At 40.6% G+C, this 21,301-nt stretch overlaps 1 protein-coding gene across 10 annotated transcripts in view; it reads left to right on the top strand.

Moving 5' to 3' along the window:
- Nucleotides 1-21,301, top strand: part of MTUS1 (microtubule associated scaffold protein 1) — a 121,785-nt gene that overhangs the window by 88,508 nt on the left and 11,976 nt on the right. For 9 of the 10 annotated variants that reach the window (XM_082282122.1, XM_082282124.1, XM_082282123.1 and 6 more), the window contains 3 exons: nt 247-464; nt 12,900-12,966; nt 20,806-21,020. In XM_082282122.1, coding sequence (XP_082138248.1) covers nt 247-464; nt 12,900-12,966; nt 20,806-21,020 — 500 coding nt within the window. Of the gene's footprint in view, nt 1-246; nt 465-11,952; nt 12,091-12,899; nt 12,967-20,805; nt 21,021-21,301 lie in introns of those variants that run through there. The other variant, XM_082282121.1, reaches the window with a different exon arrangement.

Raw genomic sequence — 21,301 nt, forward strand, 5'->3', positions numbered from 1 at the left:
AGTATGCCACAGAATACATGAAGGTGAGGATGAAGTGCAAAACACTGTATCCAAGGTTATGGTGTTAGGAATTAACAGATTGATAGTGGCTGCTCTGCAGTGCTACTGAAATAACCCTTTCTTGTAGTTAGTATTTCAGCAAGTGTTTGTAGGAATTTATAACTACTTTCATTTGCAGCTGTCCTTTACATTTTGGTGAGATTTCAGCATGAAATGCATACTAATTAGTTGTTGTTGTTGTCTTAGTTGACAAGGGCAAGCAGCGGAGTCCCAAGAGCTCATGCATACGGACTCAAGCCTCCACAGATGCACGTTCACCTGGCACAAAAGCAGCTGAGTTGACACAATACAAAACAAAATGCGAGACTCAAAGTGGAATCATCCTGCAGCTGAAAAAATTCCTGACGTCCAGTAACCAGAAGTTTGAAGCATTAACAGTTGTCATCCAGCACCTGCAGTCTGAGGTAAAAACTCACAGCTCATCAATTTTGGCTTTAATTTTTTGAACTCTTCTCAGCAAGGGCTTCAGAAAATATTAATATACTGATACTAAATTTTGTGTTTCCATTCCAGTGGTTTCTGTTTTCCTGTGGAGGTGATGCTTCTGGCATCAGTTGGATAGAAAAAAATCAAACCCATGACACTGGGCTTTAGGGCCTCTGCAGCTTCACATGCTCTTTAGAAGAGTTTTTAAATGTTTGTAGTTAGAGAGTCCTTCAGGGTTGAGTAGCTTTCCAAATATGTTCTTCAAGTTCTGCCCTTGTAGGAAAGACTAGTTGCAACAGATAATCTACATGGCCTTGCTTTGTTACCTGGCATTGGATGGAAGAGTATTTAAGAGATGGATATGTTTTTGAGCTACTCAGAATGAAGTCTGAGTTGTTACAATTTTATTTATTGAATCCTGCATTGTTGATGGTGTCTTAAAATTATTAATAAAATTATAGAAATGCATCTGGAATTATAGAGTGGAATTAATTTGATGTGGTTTAATGTTAATTTTTCTAGTCTGTTTGAAATATGTAATGACCTAATCAGTTTGATTCTACACTAGAAACTGTTCATCTGCTTTAAAAACTTTTGAGAACAGAAAAATCTGAAGTCAAGGAAATTATAACATTTATGAATTTATACTGCACAGCTGATGCAGGCTTTAATAGCCATTTCTCGTGCATTTATAACTAATGTCTTAAGATTGGTATCAATTTCATTTCAACTCTTCTGCTACATGGTGATTTTACAGCCTGGTATACAGAAAAGCACTAAATTGTCTTAGTATGCTGGCAGAAATGTAACATTCTCATGGCATAATATCTGCTTACTTTCATTTAATCTAAAAATACTGCATTTATCTCCTAGTCTGGTTCAACTCTAAGAGCAGTGACTCTTAGCCAGTTTTCTGGGATTGGTTTGATTGGGTTTTCTTAAACTCTTGGTTGGAACACCTTTCCCTGCCTAAGGAACTAGTTTGAGATCTTCAAAGCAATTTGATACAGGATTTTTGGATGCCTGTCATCTAACATGATATTGTGAAATTTATAACTGAAATTCTCACTGCTAAACTTCTGTGCAATCTTCTAATTACTGCAGAATAAGCACAGTGATTTTTTTGATAACTCTTAAAATTAAATGTCTTGGCCTAGTTTCTTCTCTCAAATATTTTGTATTGTAACATTTTAAAATTCACAAATACTTCATAAATGTCATGTTAGTGAGAAGAAACCCATCATACTAATTTGCTTCTTCCAGGCTACTTTACAGGTTGCTTTAGCCTTAATGTGGGGATCTTTTTAAGAATAAGGGGGGGTTTAATTAAGGAAAAAGTGATGTTGAAGATGAAGGGAAGAGAAAACTGCATGGAAGAAACAAGTGATTTTGCTCCTTATTCCTCTTTGTTAGTCTTTTGCAGATGGAAAGAAAAAAAAATCTCTGTCAAATTATATAAAATTAGTAGTCTTGGACAGTTAAGTTCGAGCACATGAAATTGAGCTAGATACGACAAATTGATGTATTTTCATACCAGTTATTGATTTCATACCAGTTACTGATTTATTTATTGATTTTGAGGTTGCTCTCTCCTGGGATAAGACAATACTTGCTGAAGGTTCACTCCCTTACTGTTGTGGAAATACCTAGGCATGAGAAGGACTCTGCTGTCGTGGAGCTATAAGGAATACTTAGAATCTGTTAGTTATGTGGGAACACTGTGAAGAGTAGTTTCAGTTTTGTTTGTTTGTTTGGGATTTTTTCCTTTAGGGTAAGGAGTGGAGTCTCGTATAGCTAACAGTTGTAGCTGGCCACTGGATTATTTGTCTGAAGTATCCTTTGAGGACCCCTTTGATGTAGTTTTCAAACTCTGGAGAAACTCGGGGAGAAACTTCAAGTTAGGCTTTAACTCATGAGGTGGGGTCTCATAGGTTAACTAGCTTCAGCTTCTCTGGTTTTAAAAAAAAATTGAAAAAATCATGCTTAGCTGATTACGTGAGGAACAAAGTTGTGCTTCCATTCTTCCCACTAGAGCAAGTGTGAAGTGACATGATGCAGCCTTAGAAATACCTTGCTGGAACCAGAGGGAAGGCCTGCTCTGGACTCCTGGTGCTGTTCTGTCCCTAAAGAAGGCCAATTCAGCCTGCCACTACCAGACAGCTAAACCAGCGAAAGAGCATTTCTTTGCCAGGTGGTGACGTGCACTGTCCTAACGTGTGGTCAGAGCCAGTGTGAGGGTGAGATGGGGTCAAGGACAGCCTGCCTGGCCAAATGGAGTAAAGTACTGGAGTGAGCACTTGGGTCACTTCAAGGCTGGGCAGCCCAGACTAAGCCTTTTGGCAAAATCTGCTGTGGTCTCTCCTGTTTTCCCTCCAAAGCTGAAGTTACTGGGATATGATTTGGCTGTTGGATTTGTTTGGTTTTACTGTCGTGTTGTTTTTTTCTTTTTTTTCCCCAAGAGTTCCCAATGTATTTCTGCACAAAAGTTGTTTCTTACGAGCTCATTTGAAGTGGAACATAGCTGCAAAAGAAATCACGACCTGCTGGCAATGACTTCTGTCAAAAATGCAGCTAGCCCATCTGGAGTGAGGTTGAGATGCTGCTGTCAAAGGGTTAAATGGGATTGAGCAATGCTGCACTGCTGTTTCTAGCTGAGCAGGAATCTCTCCAAAAAACCCAGAGCTCAAACCTGTTTGTTGCAAGAGTTACCTTGGAGCTGTCAATAGTAACAGCTGCCTCTGATAAAACCTTCCCACTTGATCTGTCAGTGTTTCCTTAGGGGGTGTGGGGAGAGCGTCTATGCATAGCTACCTTTACCAAGACTCTTCCGAGTTTAAAAATGCTAAAAACGTGTTTTCTACCTCACAGGAGCTATTGTTGCACTGGGTTAATGCTAGATGGAAAGCCTCTTGGCATCCAGAGTATTCGATGGCAATGAACAGCGTGGCTGATGAGAACACTGAGTTTTTCCGTTGTTGCACAGCTGTGTGTGTGCTGGCAGTGATAGGAACACGCGTTAAACTGCACACTGATCACAAAAGCAAGTTGAGTCTTTCTAGAGTACTGTGCTTCCCCTGATCCCCTGGTAATTCCTGTTACTTCATGACTACTTTCCTGTTTTTTAAGTTCAAACAAGAAACGAAAAGTGGCAGTACAGAGGAAATGGTGAATTTGGCCATTTACAAATAAGAACATGAAGTGCGTGCCAAGGAAAGCCGTTTGCCATTAACCTTCAACTGCATTGAGCTCTGAAATTTGCACTACTGCATTTGAGTTGGTCTTTTAACTTCCACTAGTACTCATTTTGAATTTATTTCTTGTCCCTTCAGTAAGAGATATGTTCACAGAGGCTTTAAATATGTGGCTGGCATGTCTGTGATAAGTCAGGCAGGGGATGCCACTCTTGCAGCCCTCCCCTCTGTTCCCTAGCCCTTGTGTATGCTTGGGCTTCTTTGGGAAGCCAGTTCAGGCATCTAGTCAGGACAGGGGAAAAAAAATTGTTATTATGTTACAGGTCTGTCCATGTCAAAAAAGTTTTGGGTATGTCCCCCTACAGTGGTTCACTGTGGGAAGGAGTGGAAGTGAAGAACTGCCAGTGCTGGGATGGGGTGGGAATGTGTGCCTGAGAGGTCTGCAGCTGTGGCTAGGAGCCAGATGCTCCCTTGGGATGCAAAAAACCCCCAGTACATCACCAGCTGATGAGGCTGAGGCTCTGGCAGCTTCTTCCTGAGCCTCTACTTCTTGCCTTCTGAGAGGTGTTCAGCCCCTTCCCCTGCCTTGGGCTGCCCCCAAGGCTGTGTGAGCCCTGCAGTTGGGCTGGTCAACCCTCCAACTCACTGCTATGTATAAACTCTTTCTTACACCTTTGGGAGTGGAGGGTGATTATTTTAGCAGCACGGTACTAGCTTGGTTTTAAATCTAGTTTTAAATTTGTCTGTCTGAGGCAGATGTAGCTGCCAAAGAAAAGGGTAATGTGTAGTTAGAATGGCTTTGTAACTGTTCAAAGTGTGAATTGACAGGTATTTCATTTTCTCATTTTAGTGCATAAACTGCCACATTCAGAACTACTACCCAAGCTGTTTAAAAAATTTTTGGATGGTAAAATGTTTAATTTTTATGAATACCCATTTTTATTCTTCTAGTTTAATAAATGAATCTAATTAAGCATCTCAGTAATTCTCTACAGATTCTGCTCTAGAAATGGGCTTCAAATTTGTATCTGTGAAACAGGGTACTATAGAGATGAAAAGAAACTCAGTTTCACTGTTGTGCTTTTCTTGGTATGGTTATGGGAAGACTGCTATTTACAGTTCAGACTTTACTTGGGCATGTTGTGGTGCCATTTTTAAGAAGTCTCCTTAGTAGAGGAAAAGGCCATTTGAGAGGCTATAGAGCCCTGACAGTAATATGCGATTAACACTAATTGTGGATGTGACACAGGAAACAACATGAGGAATGTGCTAGAAATTGTGTGGCTGAACAGGCTTCAGTATTTCTAGGTGGAAATAGAAATTAACCATTAGTGTATGACCTGTTGTATCTGGCATTTCCTGACATGTGCAGGACTGTAAGAGTTGAGATACTAGCTTCCTTGGGAACTTAGCAGTTTAAAACTGGGGTTTTTCCCGTTTTGGAATACATGAACACACGCATCAGAAATGTTTGTCCTGGCCTTTGTGGAAGTTCAGCAAAAAATGTTTATATTTATCAAATGAGAAATGCATATCTGGGTTAAGGAGCAGAAGTACACATTGCATCACTAAACCCCAAGAGTTTTGGAACAGTCATATCTTTTGACCTGTAAGTCCTGTTGTTTAGAGCAGCTGTCTTTGAGTAAAATTCTTAGTTTTGATTTTTTAGAACCTAACATCAAACATGGCAAGTTTTCATTAGAATTTTCATACCAGGTGTATCTGGCTTCCCAAAATATGGACATAACTTTTTACAAGAGAGAATAAGGACATGTAATTGAGATTAATTTTAGTGCTTCTTTACTTTGAAAAAAAAAAGAAAAAGGAAAAATCACTTAGAATGTAATATTCTGAATTTGAGGAATGCAAATATTTTCTGTTTTGTAACAGAGTGTATTTGAGTAATAACACAGTAGTTTCCCCCTATAGAGCAAACCTAGGCTCTGGCAGCTTGTGTCTTACAGGTAGCATTTGGAAAGCAAGGAAGTTTCATATGATTCTCAATGTCTCTATAAAACATGGTGTGAATGAACAAGAATGGTTTTGGCAACAGATTGAAGATTTGTGAGCTCTAACATCTAGAATAACATTTTAATCCATTAATTACTATGAAACTAGGCTCTGATGGAAATAATTTTTTATAAGATGTGTCAGTTAAGCAATTTATTTGGTACACCTGGATATTCAGAATGGGCTACAGCTGAAGAGAGTTGGGAGTCCTGTCCTATAGCTGCTCCTAGCAAAAGGTGTCTTGGAAAAAGATACCTTTGACTGAAACAAACTTGGTGTTTCAGACAACCAGTGTTGCTTTCCACAAAGAATCTGATTTTCGTGACTACCTCATTTCTTGTAATTACTGTTTTTTTAAGAAGCTGCAGAATTCATGACAGTAGCAAAACAGGGGTATCTATTGCAGAATTTAAGGGAGCAGTTAGTGGAAGAAAGAAAGCAACGTGTTTCAATCTTGTTTCCCTCTTGATTTGTACTACCTTTTCATGTGAAATTCTAAATAGTCTTAAAAATGAAATTAAGAAAATAGTGTAATATTATGCTCAAACACAGGCTCTTATTACAACATTTTGAATAACTTTATAATGGTAATAACAGTTTTATAGATGTGAGAACTTAAGTTGTGATGGTGTAACTTGTCAAAGTTGCATAGTATCTGGTGGGGACTGTGTCATATTCAGATGAGTTGGACTGAGATAGAAAGCTGTAGAAAATACTGAGAAATAAGTAATTGCTTAGATGAGGTAGACTTAGTTTTTATGAGATTGGAGTTTCTTCAGGGAAGGAAGGAGTCATTCTGTGTGAGAAGTAAGAACTAATACTAGCATTCAGAAACCCAGTAAAGTAGCAAACAGGCTTTTATAGAGAAGTAAAATAGCCCATATTATTACATCTGGACCTATCTTTGCAGGGCTATTGCATGAAGGTAGACATGACTTTTAAATGGGAAAACAAAGATCCCTGAGAGCCTAAGATCCTATGTAAAGCTTGCAAAAGCATAAAGAGCCTGCAAGTAAATGTGTTAAATACATAGTGACTCACAGGAATCCTGTTTGGCTGGTTCTCTGCTTTAGTGCTTCATACACTAAACATCGGGGCAAAAACATCTGATTCTCCATAGATATCTAGTATATAAAAGAAGTAAAATATTAGAAATCACGGTGAATCTCTATCAGCTAATTGTGTAAGTGTTGTATTCTGAGTCTTAATTCTGCTTGAAGTAATGTCAAGGTGAAAACTGATGGCATATTTCACTTGGTAAGAATGCAATGCATAATACAAATGAGGGCCAAGAATAAATTAGAAGTATTCATTTCACTGTATATTTCTTGATTGGAGATGGTTAATTACATTTTCATTTTATCACAGTAATAATCTGCTGCTCCTTTCAAAAATACGCATGGAGCAGAGAGTGTAGATCCTGTTTGTTGTACTGCTTCCTTGGCTCATTTCTTTGGCTTGCTTTTGCATTGAGGATGCAGAGGAAATGACATTGCAAGGGGGTTTTAAGTGAGGTATGGAGTAGGTGAGTTTAAAAGAAATTGATTTCTAAAATTGCTAATATCTAAAGAGAAGATTTACTTAGAGGATTGGATTTTGCTAGGAAAGAAGGAACAGGGACAGGTAGAAATACTGTGGTATAAGGACCAAAATCATCAAGTCAAATGTCATACTGCAAAGCAGATATGAATGGCCCTTTTGTTGCCCCTTCATACAGCCCTCCAGGCTGTAGCTGATGACACACGAGTGACTGGCATTTATGCAAAGATGTGACTCAATTTCTACATTACAGCCAATGATGATGATGATCATCTTTTTATGAGTGGAGCAGCACAAGGATGGAGTAGACATAAATTTGTAATGCTTTGTACCCAAGAGGAATATCTCCTTGGATGAGAAAGACACTCAGTTGACAACTGAGACTGTACCAGTATTAAAAAATATTTAAATTATGATCTTTTTTCCATACAACCTAAGCACATCTCCAGTAGGGTCTAAACATACATGTTACAGAAGTGCTTACAAATGTATTAATTTATTTAAACTACAATGTTTTTTAAATGGTCAGCATTTCTCTCTAAGTTTAATTTTAGGAGTAAGTGCTTGTGGTTTGGTTTGACAGTAAATGGCTTACAAAAACCAGACTCTTCTTTCCAAGAATAAAATTAATTTGGCCCTGTATATGATAGTAAAACACATTTAAGTGCTTCCATTCTTTGCATTGATTAATTTGTTTTATGCACTCCAAACAAATTTTATTTAGTCTGTTACAATAAAATGCTTTTTGAAAAAAGCATCACCATGCTTTTATATTTAACACTTAATTTTCTACTCCTTTAAGTCTTGAAATGACTTGCTTGCAAAGTGTATTGCTGATGAAAACTAGAAGGCTGATTACAGGCTGCACACTGTGGAGGGCTTGGTACTGGCATTGTCAGAGCCCTTCTCCACCTTCCCTGGGCAGGGTTGCATCCCATGTTGTATCCCAGCACTGAGATGAACACTCCAGTACAGCTACTCCATTTGTGTCGTGGGAAAATTCCCACAACACGGCCTGATTCCCTAGGGTATTTCATGGCCTAGAAGTGAGTTGTGTCTCTTCCTGTGCAACATACCAGTGCTTTCCAGATTTTGGTTGCAGCAATCTATAATGCTTCTGATCAGTCTGTTACTGGGGTAGACTAGGCAACACTGGCAGGTGGCTTATCACATAGATATCAGTGTTATATAGCTGCTTGAAATTAAAAAAGCAAACAATTCCTGTATTTTGGTGTGCAAATGTGAACTTTTCATTATTGGTTCTTGTGAATTTTTCTTTCTTTAATACAGCTCCAAAAGAGTACATATTTTGTTTCCCAAAGGAGTGTGCTTGTTTAAAAGGTGGGCTGTGATGTGTGGATAATTACTACCAGATTGGGCAGTGTTGGCTTGTTTGGATACACATACTTGAAACCCGTTTTCTGCCGTGATTTGCTTTTTTTATATTCAGTAACTGTTGAAGAACTCGCAGCTCTTAACATGGAGGGAAAACTTGCAAAAGGTGATTAGGCCTTTTTGACCAGGCACAGCCTATCCGTGGCTCTCAAAGCTTTGATTTGCAGGCAGAGCATGGGACTCCCACACCAGCATCACCCCACCTGGCCAGGAGCAGGAGTATGCTGGGAAACCTGGAACGGTTAGTCTGGCTAGTTGCACATCCTCTCAAGGAAATACAAAGTTGCCAGTTTGCTGTAAAACTTCATGGTCTTGTATTTGTGGTCTGCAAAGTTGCTGTGGGATACTTGAGGAATGCCCACCTGTTCCAGCTTGAGAACTACTCAGAACCTGACGTCTTGGAGGTAACTTGGGTCTGTCTTACATGAAGATTTGGTATAGGTACATAGCCAGGAAGGTTGTTTGTTTGTGTGCTTGGTACAAATAACCCTCTTGTTCATTCTGGAGTGTGGACTTTTGTAGAGCTTCCTGCTTTTAAAGCAGAGCAATGGAAACTGTTCAGACAGTGATACGTCCTCGCCCTTGTTTGTATCTAAAATGACCCTAGGCTGGTCTGCTTGAATCTCAAGCTGTAGCAAAAACAGCTAGTTGCCAGGAAAAATACTCTTAGGCCTGTAATTGGGCTGCATAACTGCCAACAAAACAAACATGAATGACAAACTTTGTAATTTATTCCGTTCCTGACTTGGTAGTTTTTGTCATCTTGAAGCTGTTGTGTTCTTTAACCTTCTACCTTGGATCTCACCTTCCCAGGTGTCCTTGCTGTGGGGCATATGTCTACCTGAACTTGTCAAATTTTCAAAACATGAAGGATTTTTAAACTGGCTAATCTTTCTCAGAACGAGAAATGTCCAGGTCTCCTTCATTATGTTGGGAACTTTTTTGTAGCATTCAGTGGCAGAGGTGCACCACTCTAATACTGCCTGTGCAAACCTTTTGTCCCTAAACTCTGTTCTTGTTCCTACCTATAGCTTCCATGTTTATGGCAGGGGGAATGTTTTGGTTAAAGAGCAACCTACAATAGATTCTTCATAAATAAGAAAAAAATAGGTACCAGGTAATCACATAAATTCATAAATTGTACCAGAGGAAATTGTAAAGGGGTTTGAAGATCCTTCACAAGTCTGTGACAACTAAGCAAGGATGATCCTTATTGCCGAATTTATCTAAGTAACAATGCCAAAAGTATGCTCCAACTTAGTTCTGCTCTTCCAATTTCTGGTATTAATTTTTCAACTAGAATCTTGTTAAGCATAAACTTATGTTTATGTTGCAGGATATTTCAGCCCAAAGCATATCCTTACCTGTCTTTAAATTAAATACTGAAGATAGGCCCTTACTGGATTATTCAAGTGCTTTTGGTATTTTACTGCATTCAGATTTCAGATTTGGGAAACTTTCATGTTTCATTGGGGAAACCCACATACCTGGAGCTTCAGTTCTCTCAGAACTTAGATAAAAGTGTACTAAGTTAACTGCTAGATAGTCTGACTACTTCATGGGGCTTCTTCTCCCTATGAGCAACTAGTCTTCTTATTTTCAGCTGGCAGTTTTTTTCTGAGTGTATTCATTAGCAGGAGGTGGTGATACAAATCTGTCTGGATTTCTTGGATTTGTGAAACTATGAACGGGTAAGCTGAACCGAGGCAACAGGTTAAACACCAGTAAAAAGCAAGAGGGCTTAGGAGCAGCAAGAAACATGAAAAAGATTACTAAGGCAGTGTTACTCGATTTTGTTTTGGATTTTTAGTCTCAGCCTCTTGTTAATCCTTAGTATGCTGATCACACATGCCCTTTTCTCATCAAATTTCTTTAACTGAAAGCAAATACAAAATGTGTTGACCATGAAGAAGCCCTTTTGGGGACACTAAACAAAAATGTTAGCAAAGGGTCTGCAGCATGGTCCAGCCACTAGGGAGAATTTGAGATGTTTTACTGACAGAGCAGGCTGGAAGAAAGCAGGTTGTGTTCAAGGATGCAGCTCAGATAACTCACTGCAGCATTCCCATTTTCATCATCAGATGCTGTGTCCATAGTGGGAACACTGGTGTTGAAGCAGAGATGACTCATCTCTCCTTTCTGAGCAGAGAAGCAGGGAAGAGCAGGGCAAGTCCTTTCAATAGCTGAGCTCTCTGCTCTCCTGAGAATTTACTGTGGAGGGTGAGGCGTGGTTTTCAATCTTAGCCCACTGACACTGTAAAAAGCCTCTAAGTGCTTAATATAAAACTGCAACACAGCTACTTAATAGCCCTACCAAAGTGTAAAGTTAATAACTGTTAAGACTGCTTAAATTGAGTGATTAAAAGGGAATTTTTCTCATACAAGATCAAAAATATAAATATTTCTAGTAAAGGGCTGTCAGTTTCTTCTAACCAGCCTTTACAGCTGCATAATAATTTCCTAAAACTTGCAACTGAGTGTGTAACATAAAAATTACTCATTTTCATTAGTCTTGTGTCAGATCTTGACGGGGGTTTGGTGCTCATTCTCTAGTTTTTCTTAAGAATGGTGTATTTTACTGCTTTATTTGTTCTGCAGGCATGCAGTGAAGTATTCCCTGCCTCCAGGACAGGGTGCTCTTAAGGTGTAAGCCTGTGGTCAGGCTGCAGTGAGAGTGACCAAGGGCAAAGGGGGAATTTGCAGTAAAGGTGAGGTTCTCCCTGGGAAGAACCAGTTGTAGGTGTGGCTCAACCAGTCTGCAAATTCATCTGCTGTGCTCAGTTGTGGACAAGTCTGTGATTTTGGGGCCAGTGCTTTTTTTTTTTTTTCTTTTCTTTTTTTCTTCCCCCCCCCCCCCCCCCCCCCGCCCCCCAATGTATCCTAGCTAAAAGAAAAGCATGCAAACTGAGTTTCAAGCTCTTCGCTTGCACCGGAGCTATGAACATAAGCCTGGGCATTGACAGCAGCAAAGCTGCTGTATCTGTGGTTCTCCCATTCAGCTCAGGCCTCCTGTGGCTTATTTTTGCATCAACAAATTTAGTGTGAAAGCAGCGTACAGCAAGCTCGAAACAGCTAAAAATAAGCTCGGTTATCTGCAGAGAAGGACAGTGTTTCCTCAGTGATCCCGGCTGCCGTCGGAGCAAGTGGAGATCGATCGATCTAATGTCTGGGCTCGCCTTTCATAAAAGAAGGGCTGTGGCTTTAAGTGATCGCTGGCTGCTTGTGCCAATTGCAGAAGCTGCAGTATCTGCCGCTGTCGGGAGCGCTGGGCGCGGAAGCAGGATAACCTGCGGAGGCAAGGTCCAGCCTTGACGCTCGGCCCTGGCCAGACCTGCCCCGCTCGATGGTGCCGCCGCCACCCGCGCGTCGCCGATGAGGGCCGGGGGGCCGAGCGGGGGGCTGCCGGCGCTGGAAGATGGGCTGCTCTAGCAGCAAGCTGTGCCTCTATTCTCAGTGTGCTGCAGCAAGGGTAATGAGTGTTGGTTTCGCAGGGAGCCGGCCGGGAGCACGGTGAAGCACCCTGCCAGCAGGGCGCGTGGACATTGTCGCCTCCTCGCGTGGTGTGAGCTGGCGGCCGCCGGGCCACGGAGCGGCTGTGCCGGGGCTGTGCCCGCGCTGCTCCCCGGGGTGCGGGGCTGGGGCACAGCGGCCTGGCCAGCCGCCTCCTGGCCAGGGCACAGCTCCTGGGAAAAGCAGGGAGATGGGCGCTTCTGCTGTGTTGTGATCTCTTCACACATTCCTTATGATTCTCTCGGTATAAGAAACACCATCTATCTTAACATTAAGAACTGCGAGCAGCAGGGTGGGTTGTATTCAACTTTCAACAGGGCTGTGCCTTTTCTTCATGGAGGGCTGAGCATTTAGCAAAGTTCTTGGTTTTGTGTTTGAGTAAGCTTAAGATAAATATTTAATGCATGCCTCTTTCACATACACACTGTACTTCTGTGCCCTTGACAGCTATCACTTGATTTGTTCTGGAGGCTTATGTTGCTACACCCACCATAAAATATATAATTAATTGCTGCAAAGTAGGATTTTAATTGCAGAGTTAACCTGGAAAAAGCTGTTCTTTGTTTTAAAGTGTAACTTCCTTAACAACAGAAGAACATCTGTGTATATTGTAACAGCTGAACTGTTATCCTAAATGAGTCATATCTTGGCTTCTTGCTCCTGCTGCTAGTTTTTCCTACAGAACACATGTAAGTTAATTATTGGAAGGTGCCCTGCTCAGATCACTAGTAACCAAATGTTTGGGGTTTTTTGTTCTTTTCTCTGCAGAGGGAGGAAGCGCTGAAGCAGCGGAAAGAGTTATCTCAAGAACTAGTTAACCTTCGAGGAGAACTGGGTAAGAATTTATTTTTGTATTCTTCATGAGAACAGAAATGCAGCAAAACAGATCTGCAGAAGACAGATGCCTTGGTACTGTAATGGCAGTCATTTAATTCCCTGACTGAATTTCACTCAGATGCTTTAGCGCTGAGGAGCCCTGACCGCGTGACCCCAGGTTCACTGAATTCCTGGCACTGATCTGACTGCACCTTGCGGGGCCCCCTTGCAAAACATGCATCTGATGGCCAGAGCACTCACTTCTGAAAAATGGGAGGGTGGCTGACAGTATATATACTGTTTTTTGATCCCTCACTTATTTGTGCACTGTGTTCTAGAGATTTGCTGGCAAAAAATTCATAAACCTGTAAAACATACTGTGCAAAATCTGTGTTTTGCCTTAGTGACCTGTAGGTGAATGAGACTAAAATTAACAGAAGGAAATTTCAGGCTGATGAGATTAAATTTTTAAACTCATTCTAGTGGACAGCTATAACGTGAAATTGAGCTGTAATGTGCAGGGGCTGGATTTGCCAACTCTGAAGCTTGATTTAACTGCATTTAATGGTAAGCCCATGTATTTGAACTTAGCAGTTTTTCCAGGCAGGTCTCAGTCAGTAGGGGCTGGCTTTGAAAGAGCCTGGCCTTCCTCTGCCTTTGCATCCCTCTGTCCTCCTTGTGCTAGCATTGCTGCTGGAACAGCCATGCCCCCAGCAATGCAGTGAGCTGCCTGGGGACCTAAGCCAGCTGAAAACAGTGGCTTGAAGTGCTCTTTTGCCAAAGCTGTCTGGCCTGGCTCAGTATGTGACTGAAGAAGCACTGGGACCGGAGCAGAGAAAGGGGAAGGAGTAGCAGGGTGAAGGGTCATGTTCCCCATCAGCTGGAGCTGATGCTTATATTACGCTAAAGTGACAACAGAACTAGAGTTTTAATGTGGAAATGACCTTCTTGCATCACTAAAACATTGTGTTATAAACTTTATAAACCAGATTTATTTTTATTTGTGTACTTAATGTGACTCTCTGAACAACCCCATTTGTTTGCCTCATCAAGAAAATGACTTCACAAGGATTGCTATCAGAGCAAGAAAGTCTCTTTTCTTCCCTAGGTTTGCATCTTCAATATTATTTTTCCTTTATCAGCGTAGGTACTATGTTTATCACTTATCTAGAGAGGGAAAATTCTGCTTAGATGGGTAGACCATAATCTGGCCAACACTTTTTGCCCCTTACCACTTCTGAGGGTTTTGGTGGAGGTTGTTTTTGGTTCTTTTTTTTTTTTTTTAAAGCTTAGTTCTTTGTAAGGATGCCTCATGATTAAATGAGCTTTCCATAAACTTGTTACCTTCCTGCTTTGATTAACAGCCTGCTGAGCTCATAAATGAGACTCCCAATGCAAGTATATGCCATTCAGTAGGTTGATAACTAGAGAAAACTTTAAATGCAACTGTGCTTGATGGGTCTCTGACACCCGAATGCACAGAGCTCTCAGACAGGGATGCTGGCTCATGTGCTGCTGGATGACATCGTCAGCTGTTCCCCTCACAGAGCTGATCTTACTGGGTCAGTTCTGCAGGAGTATCTGAATGGCAGCCTGGGGCTCACTTCCCTTTGTAAGGTTTCCAGACCATGGTTTCAGTGAAGCATTTGTCTTCATGCAGCTCCTTTGTCTTAACCACGTCACACGTCTAGCCTGTCTGTACTGCTCTCCTCAGCATGTAAAGGGAGTGGATTTAATTACAGAAATGAAAAACTATCCGGGTTTTCAATTCTATCTAGCTCTAAAAAGAACTGGTTTGTTTTGGGTTTTTTTTTAAAGTTAAATTAATAATTTGTTGACAAGGTGTGAGAAAGTCATTCTTGTAACAGTAGCTTTAGCTGAAAATAATCTGCTGGAATACATACCTTCTAATCAGCTTCCTATTGACACTGTTAAATGGTTACAGCTGAACTTAAGATTTCCATAGACTGTTTTGACATAAGTACTGTGAATTTTCATTCACAGTGTGATCTAAGCATAGGTTTGCTGGGAAAGTTAAATGCAGTTTGAATCTTATTTTGGCCATGTAGGCATGTTTTGTGGGGTCCCAGCTGCCATGTTTTTAATTACTTGGTTTGCATCTTGGGGACAGGCAGTCTCAGAAGAGGAACCAGGTGTGCCCAGCCCACTGTAGCCTGTTCCCTGCATGCTTCTGAGTTTGAGAGGAACATGAAGTCTCCTGCAGCTTGTACCCTGCACAGTTTAGACTCCTCAGTTTCTTGCTTAGAAGTTCAATTGTGCACATTCCCAAGCTCCTTGATTTACCTTGCAAGACCAAATTGACTTGCTGTCAGATGGTCTGTTTTGCTGGATTATTGCATAATACACTTTCCACTAAGATACCTTTTTGTTTAATGGCTCGAGTATGCATTATGGTCACAGAATGTGTCTTTGGCAGCCACCATGTGACTGTGCTAGTCATGGGGCTGATGGTTACCAGACAATGCTTTCTGCTCTCAGTAGCTGGAACCATGTTCGAGGATTAGCAGTGACAGGTGTTTGGGGATGGGCTTTTCCAAAGGGAGTTCAAATTCAGTAACAGTTGGGTTCTGGACTTGGGCTTCCTTAAAATCTCCAGCTACAAAGACTAAACTTTGTGGTTTGAATGCAAACACCTTAGTTCTGGGAGCCTGGAGCAGGTAGGGATATCCTGCTTGTCAGCTGTTTCTCTTCTTAAGATGCAAGCTAGTGCGTAAACTTCTAGTTACTTGTTTAATTATGTAAGTAGAAATTGCAAGAGCTGCGTATTTCTTGAGAGGTATGAAACTATTCCTCTAAATTAATTGCACTCCAAATTGTTTCAGAGCCTCCTCGCAACCAGGCTGGATGTGATCCAGCTCAGTTCTGCTACAAAACAGCAGGTGCAAAGCTGACTCAGCCTACGCCCGCCTTGCCCTTTGAACATGGCCATTCGAGAGCCTTTCTCGGTGGCCTGGAGAGGCCTGTGCGTACCCTGGACAGGCAGCCAAATACCAGACCCCTCTCTCTCACCTCCAGTTGCTGCATGGCAATTGATAAACTGTATTTTCTTGCAAATACCTTCATGCTCTTTTTTTATTACTAAACTATCTTCAAGATGCTTTGCAGGTTCAGATGGAAGAGACTGTTGTGTTTTACAGTGAATGTATTTGGTTTTCAGGTTAAGGTGATCCTTAAAAATACTCAGTAATAGATAGATGTTTCTTTCACTTATTTGAGATAGGGTCTGACTTGCCACACTTCATACACTTGCCTGTTTGCCTGCTTGAACACTCTGTCACTTGTAGTGTTTTCAGCACAGGGATGTGAATTTAATTCCCAGCAGAGAAGTGAGTGCTTCACATCATTTATTCAATCATACCTGCTTAAATGTTGCTTAAAGCAGGCTTTTTTGGCTACATGCCGTGTCTAACTTGCCCAAGAACAAAAATACGCAATGTGGTTTATTGTCCTGTATCATTAGCCTCATTATGGAAGTAACACCAAGGGAAACTTGGTCATAAACTTGAAAGCATGTTTGCGTAGAAGAATTTTCAGTATTGAGAATCTGCCAATACCATGAATTAATTACTGTATACATATAAAAATATATATTGCATAGAGAAGGAAATTAGCCTGTCTGTAGCAGACTTGTCAAGTGAACGTACATCTTGCAGTGTGAAATGTAAGGTTTGAGCAATTAAGTGTTAGTGCAGTGTAATATCACATGGTACTAAATACTTGGGGTTTTTTGTGGTAATCGTCCCCATTTCACATCCCCCGCATCTATTAAAATGCTGACAGTTTAATGTCCTAATGAACTCTGTTTTAGAATTCCAGACAGTCTAATGCCTTTTCATAAATCATAACTGGGCCAGTGAGTGACCTGGACAGTTTTATGAAGATAACTACTGTTTGCAAAAAATTTAACTCTGGCTTCAAGAAAATCCATTGTATTTTATCTTAGAGCTATGTTTATGGTGGCTTTTAGGGGAATGTAAGTTGAAAAATGTTTTTTCTAAGCAGTTTAGCCATAAGGGCTGAATTGGATGATGGTTTTATAATTAGAACAAGGTAAAAAAAGTGAAAGGAGATGCTGCACTATTGTAAGGTCTTTTGTCTTGGCTACTTTTAGTGGAAATACAAAATAGCTTTCTTGGAGATACAAAGGCAACTTTTGCAGTCCTCTCCTTCAACTGCAGTGACTGTTGATGTGGTTAGGATGTGCTGCTGTTGGCACTATTGCAGGGAGTTGCCATGTGCCTGGTTCTCCATGCTGTTCTTGCAGGCATTTGTTTTATGATTTTGGCACTTAAGCTTTGTAGTGAAATACCCAAGATGCAAGTGGCTGCTGTTAACTGCTACAAATAAAGGGTAATTTTACATGTGAAAACCAGCATTTCTTCTCTGAAGATTTGCTGTTACCAAATCTCAGAAACTTTCTGTGATTTCCAAAGGTCATGGTCTGGCCCAAAAGAACCAGGCTCTTCATTTATAATTAACAGTGCTAAGAAGCCTAAATACGCAGATTAATCTTGTAATAATACAGGGAAGGACAGTTGTATGATTGGGAAGAGAGGCTGCGACGACCAAGTGGAGGAAAAAATATTAATATTTGGAGGAAAAATATTAATGGCTCTGCTATTTGAATAAAGAAGTAAAAATTGCTTCTGGCTGCCAAGTATAGCATTTCATATACTCTATCCTTAAAGCTTAAAACTGTTTAGTGTTACAAGTAAAACTGAACAAACTTCATGGACAAATGAATAGCACATCTTTTCATTCCTATGGCTTGATTTTTGCCTGAAATGGTGTTGGACTATTTATTTCCTTTTGGGGTTTTTTTTGCTCAAGGTTTGTGGTCTAAAGATGTGGAATCGTGGAGGAAAGCACTTCAAGAAGGGAAAGGAAACACAGTAGTAGTGTAAAAAAACGCTAAAGTATGCACTTCAGATATCTCTGAAGTGGATGACAAGTTGAAATGGATTTGTGTGTTTGCTACTGGCAGAGCACAAATATTTGTTACAAATTTTTCTTCAAAGTTTAGTATCAGATGTTCAATGAGAAGACTCTTCAGTTGAGTAGCAATCGAGTTTGGTTAGTCAGTGGCTAAACGGCCAAATTAAGGAATTAGGGACAAATCATGAAAAAGACAACTTTTAAAAAAGGCAGAGCAGTCATAAAATACATGATTCAGTCTGCAGATGGATAGGGCTGTGCAGAACACTTGCTGCAGATTTCAATCTTGAGTATTTAGACAAGCTTTGGTTTATGAGACATCTCATAATTTCAAATAACAATTCTTTAGTTGGTGCTTTTCCTGAAGCCTTACATGGTCAGTTTCTTGTACCACCATGATACTGGGAGCTCACTGGTTTTGTAGTTCTGCTTCTTGTTCGGATGGCAGGGACTCAAGTCAGGCTTGTGATCTGCAAGGAAGCATTGCAGCCTCCAGCTTTGTGGATGCCAGAGTTACCTTCAAGGTAACAACATTTAACTGCCAGTGCAAGTTTTAAAAGTTTTTAGTTTGCCTTTGTAACATTAGTCTTCTCATAAATCTGAATTGCAAACTGCCTGAAGGGGAACTGATGCGTCTGTTTTCTTTGACAAAGGCGTGGTTTGCTATTTGCTTTTTTTCTGAAGTGCTTTGCATCATCTGAAGTTCTGCGTGCTGACATTTAAAGATAACGCAAGGATAGGCAGCACATTCTTCTGGCTAACTGGAGGCAAACAAACAGCTCTGGCCTTGCAAATAAGGAATTTGATGCTTCTTCCTCTGTTGGTTTGAAGTGAAGTGGATCATTTGAAGCATTTTGCTACAGTTACCTCAACTGAGCCATGCAAGTCGCCTGCCTCTCAGCTATGCCCTTACTCTGCTACAGAAGGTTAGATCAATCTGCATGTGGCTGGCTGTGTAATACCTCCATTTGGCTTGCTGCCTGGTCTTTGCATTGTAAAATAATGTCCCCTAACAATGATGTTTCCTCTTCTCCAAAAATGTGGCAGTGCAGAGTATATCTATTCAATAACTTCTTGCCACTGTGGTGTGAAAGAAGTGTGAATGCTAATTTGCTTTCTGTGGTTTTTTTATTTTTTTGTTTGTTGGTTTGGTTTGGTTTGGTTTTTTTCCTTTCCCTAAGGGAACAGTGGTAAGAGAAGTTTGTGGAAGGAATAAAGATAGAGAAGTAAAACCATCTCTTGATGCTGGTGCAGAAAGTAGCAAAAACTGTGAAATCTGCTTGGGTTGCAGAGAATGTTGTGGTTTCAGTTGAGCCTCTGTTGCATCGTTGCCAGTCAGAGAATGAAGAGCTTGGCCTAAATCTGTCCAGATCAGCGGATCTTTCGCACAGACCCAGCACAGCTAAGCTTGCTGTTAAACCTAATTCAGGTAGACACACATGCAGATTGATTTCCATGCAGTACAGCTCACTTTCTTAACACTTCCTAGTTCTACTGCAGGTTCCAAATGATGGTAGCAGGGCCAAGACTCTTTACAGTTCCCTTAAAAGAGAGTGTGAGTATCATTCATCAAGTTACTCACATGCTTTTAATGAGCTGTAGCAAAGAAGAATAAGACACGTGTAACTTGAAGCACTCTGCTGGGGCAGGCTGCTTTCCCTTGAGCTGACCCACTACTGCTTTGGGAATCAGTCATTGAAGATACTGTAATTCATTTATCTCAAGGCTCAAACACAGCTGTGATGAGAATTTCCTGTACTGCCTGTACAAAAATCCTTGACTCTTCCCGTGCTTTTACATAGCGTTTATATTTACACTGTTTAAGCAGTGTGCCATTCTGCTGTGAAGTCCATGCATACATGACTTCTCCTGCCTCTGAAGATCAAGTTAACATTTTAGTTGATTTTTCTCTTAAGCAGCCACTCATCTCACTAAGTTATTTTAAACCATAGTTCTAGAGTCTGTATAGAACCAGTTTTGCTCAAGGTCAGTGACCACGCACTTCTGTTAGAGATGCTGTTTCACCTTGCTTCCAGGCTTTGGGTGGAGCTGGAACTGCATAAGGTGTTTGCTGCAGTAGGAGGGTGACTCCTCCTATTCAGGCTTGGTTGGCTGGAGTTGGGAATGCTAAATTTCAAACTCAAAAATGCAAGTTCCTAACTTCTGTTTTGCCTTTTAACCGGCCACAAATATGGGGAGACAAATGTGGGCAGCCTTCTTAGCAGACCTGTGTTAATGCAGATGTAAAGAGAACTGCACAGCATTTCTCTTTTCTTAATACTCTGCACTTTTTGCCTAAAACTGTTCTCTGTCTAGCATATTTAAATATCGCAGGCATAAACACATGAGCAGTACCTTTCGGATTGGCAGATCTGTATCAGGCTGTCCATGTCAGGCTAGAATTGCTTCTCTGCTGTATATCTGAGCGTGAGTGTCATTAAACATATAGTATTCAGGTTACTAAGACTTTCAAATTTAGCAAAGTGGTTTATATGTCAAAAAGTGAAGTACTCTGACAAGTATTCTAATGAAGTAGAATCAAATAAGGTGAAATATCAAATGCAATTATTTTTTTTATTGGAGCTCTTCAGTGCCTCTCATGAGACATTCTTTCGTTCATGTCCTGTTAATCTGCAACACTTGTGCTTTCTATGTGGGTTCCTGGCTTAACTAGGTTCAATTAATGCTCAACCTAAGAAACATGGAATTTAGTATTTTTACAAAGGTTTTTTCATGTGCCCTTGGAGGGGGTACACATTCAGTAGATGTATCTATTTGTCTTTGCATATAACCATGTTGCTATGCAGTGTGTTCATTATTTTTAATACCTGTAAATGAAGAAGTGACTTTAGGATTGAACTTGATCCACTTTTTTCTCTCTTTTTTTTTTTGACATCTTCAGTAACCACTTCTGCAGCTTGTGAGAAATTGGAAAGAGACAGGAATGAACTGCAAGTTGCTTATGAAGGGTTTTTGCAGAAGTTAAACCAGCAACATCATGATGACTTAGCTGAGCTGGAGGAGAGGCTTAAACAGTTTTACACTGCAGAATGTGAGAAACTCCAAAGTATCTGCATTGAGGAAGCTGAAAAGTACAAAGCCCAACTCCAGGAGCAGGTTTGTAACACTCAGTGTAGAAAAGTTCTCTAGTAACTGCTTTCTGCTATAAATGAGCCTTCAAAGAATCCTGGGTTTTGCTAATAACAGTTATTTTATTTAATGTGAAACTCCACTTCATTGCAGCGATAAAAATACTACCACACTAAGCTGTACAGATCTTAAGCTTATGTTTAAATGTGGTGGAGATTGCTTGTGTTCTGCCAGCTTAAATAATTTCTAGAACTCCATGGGATATTTGAGGCAGCTTGAGTTTTAAGATTTATAGAAACACACCTGCC

Source organism: Coloeus monedula (assembly GCF_965178545.1).
Source record: "Coloeus monedula genome assembly, chromosome: 5".
Taxonomy (NCBI): domain Eukaryota; kingdom Metazoa; phylum Chordata; class Aves; order Passeriformes; family Corvidae; genus Coloeus; species Coloeus monedula.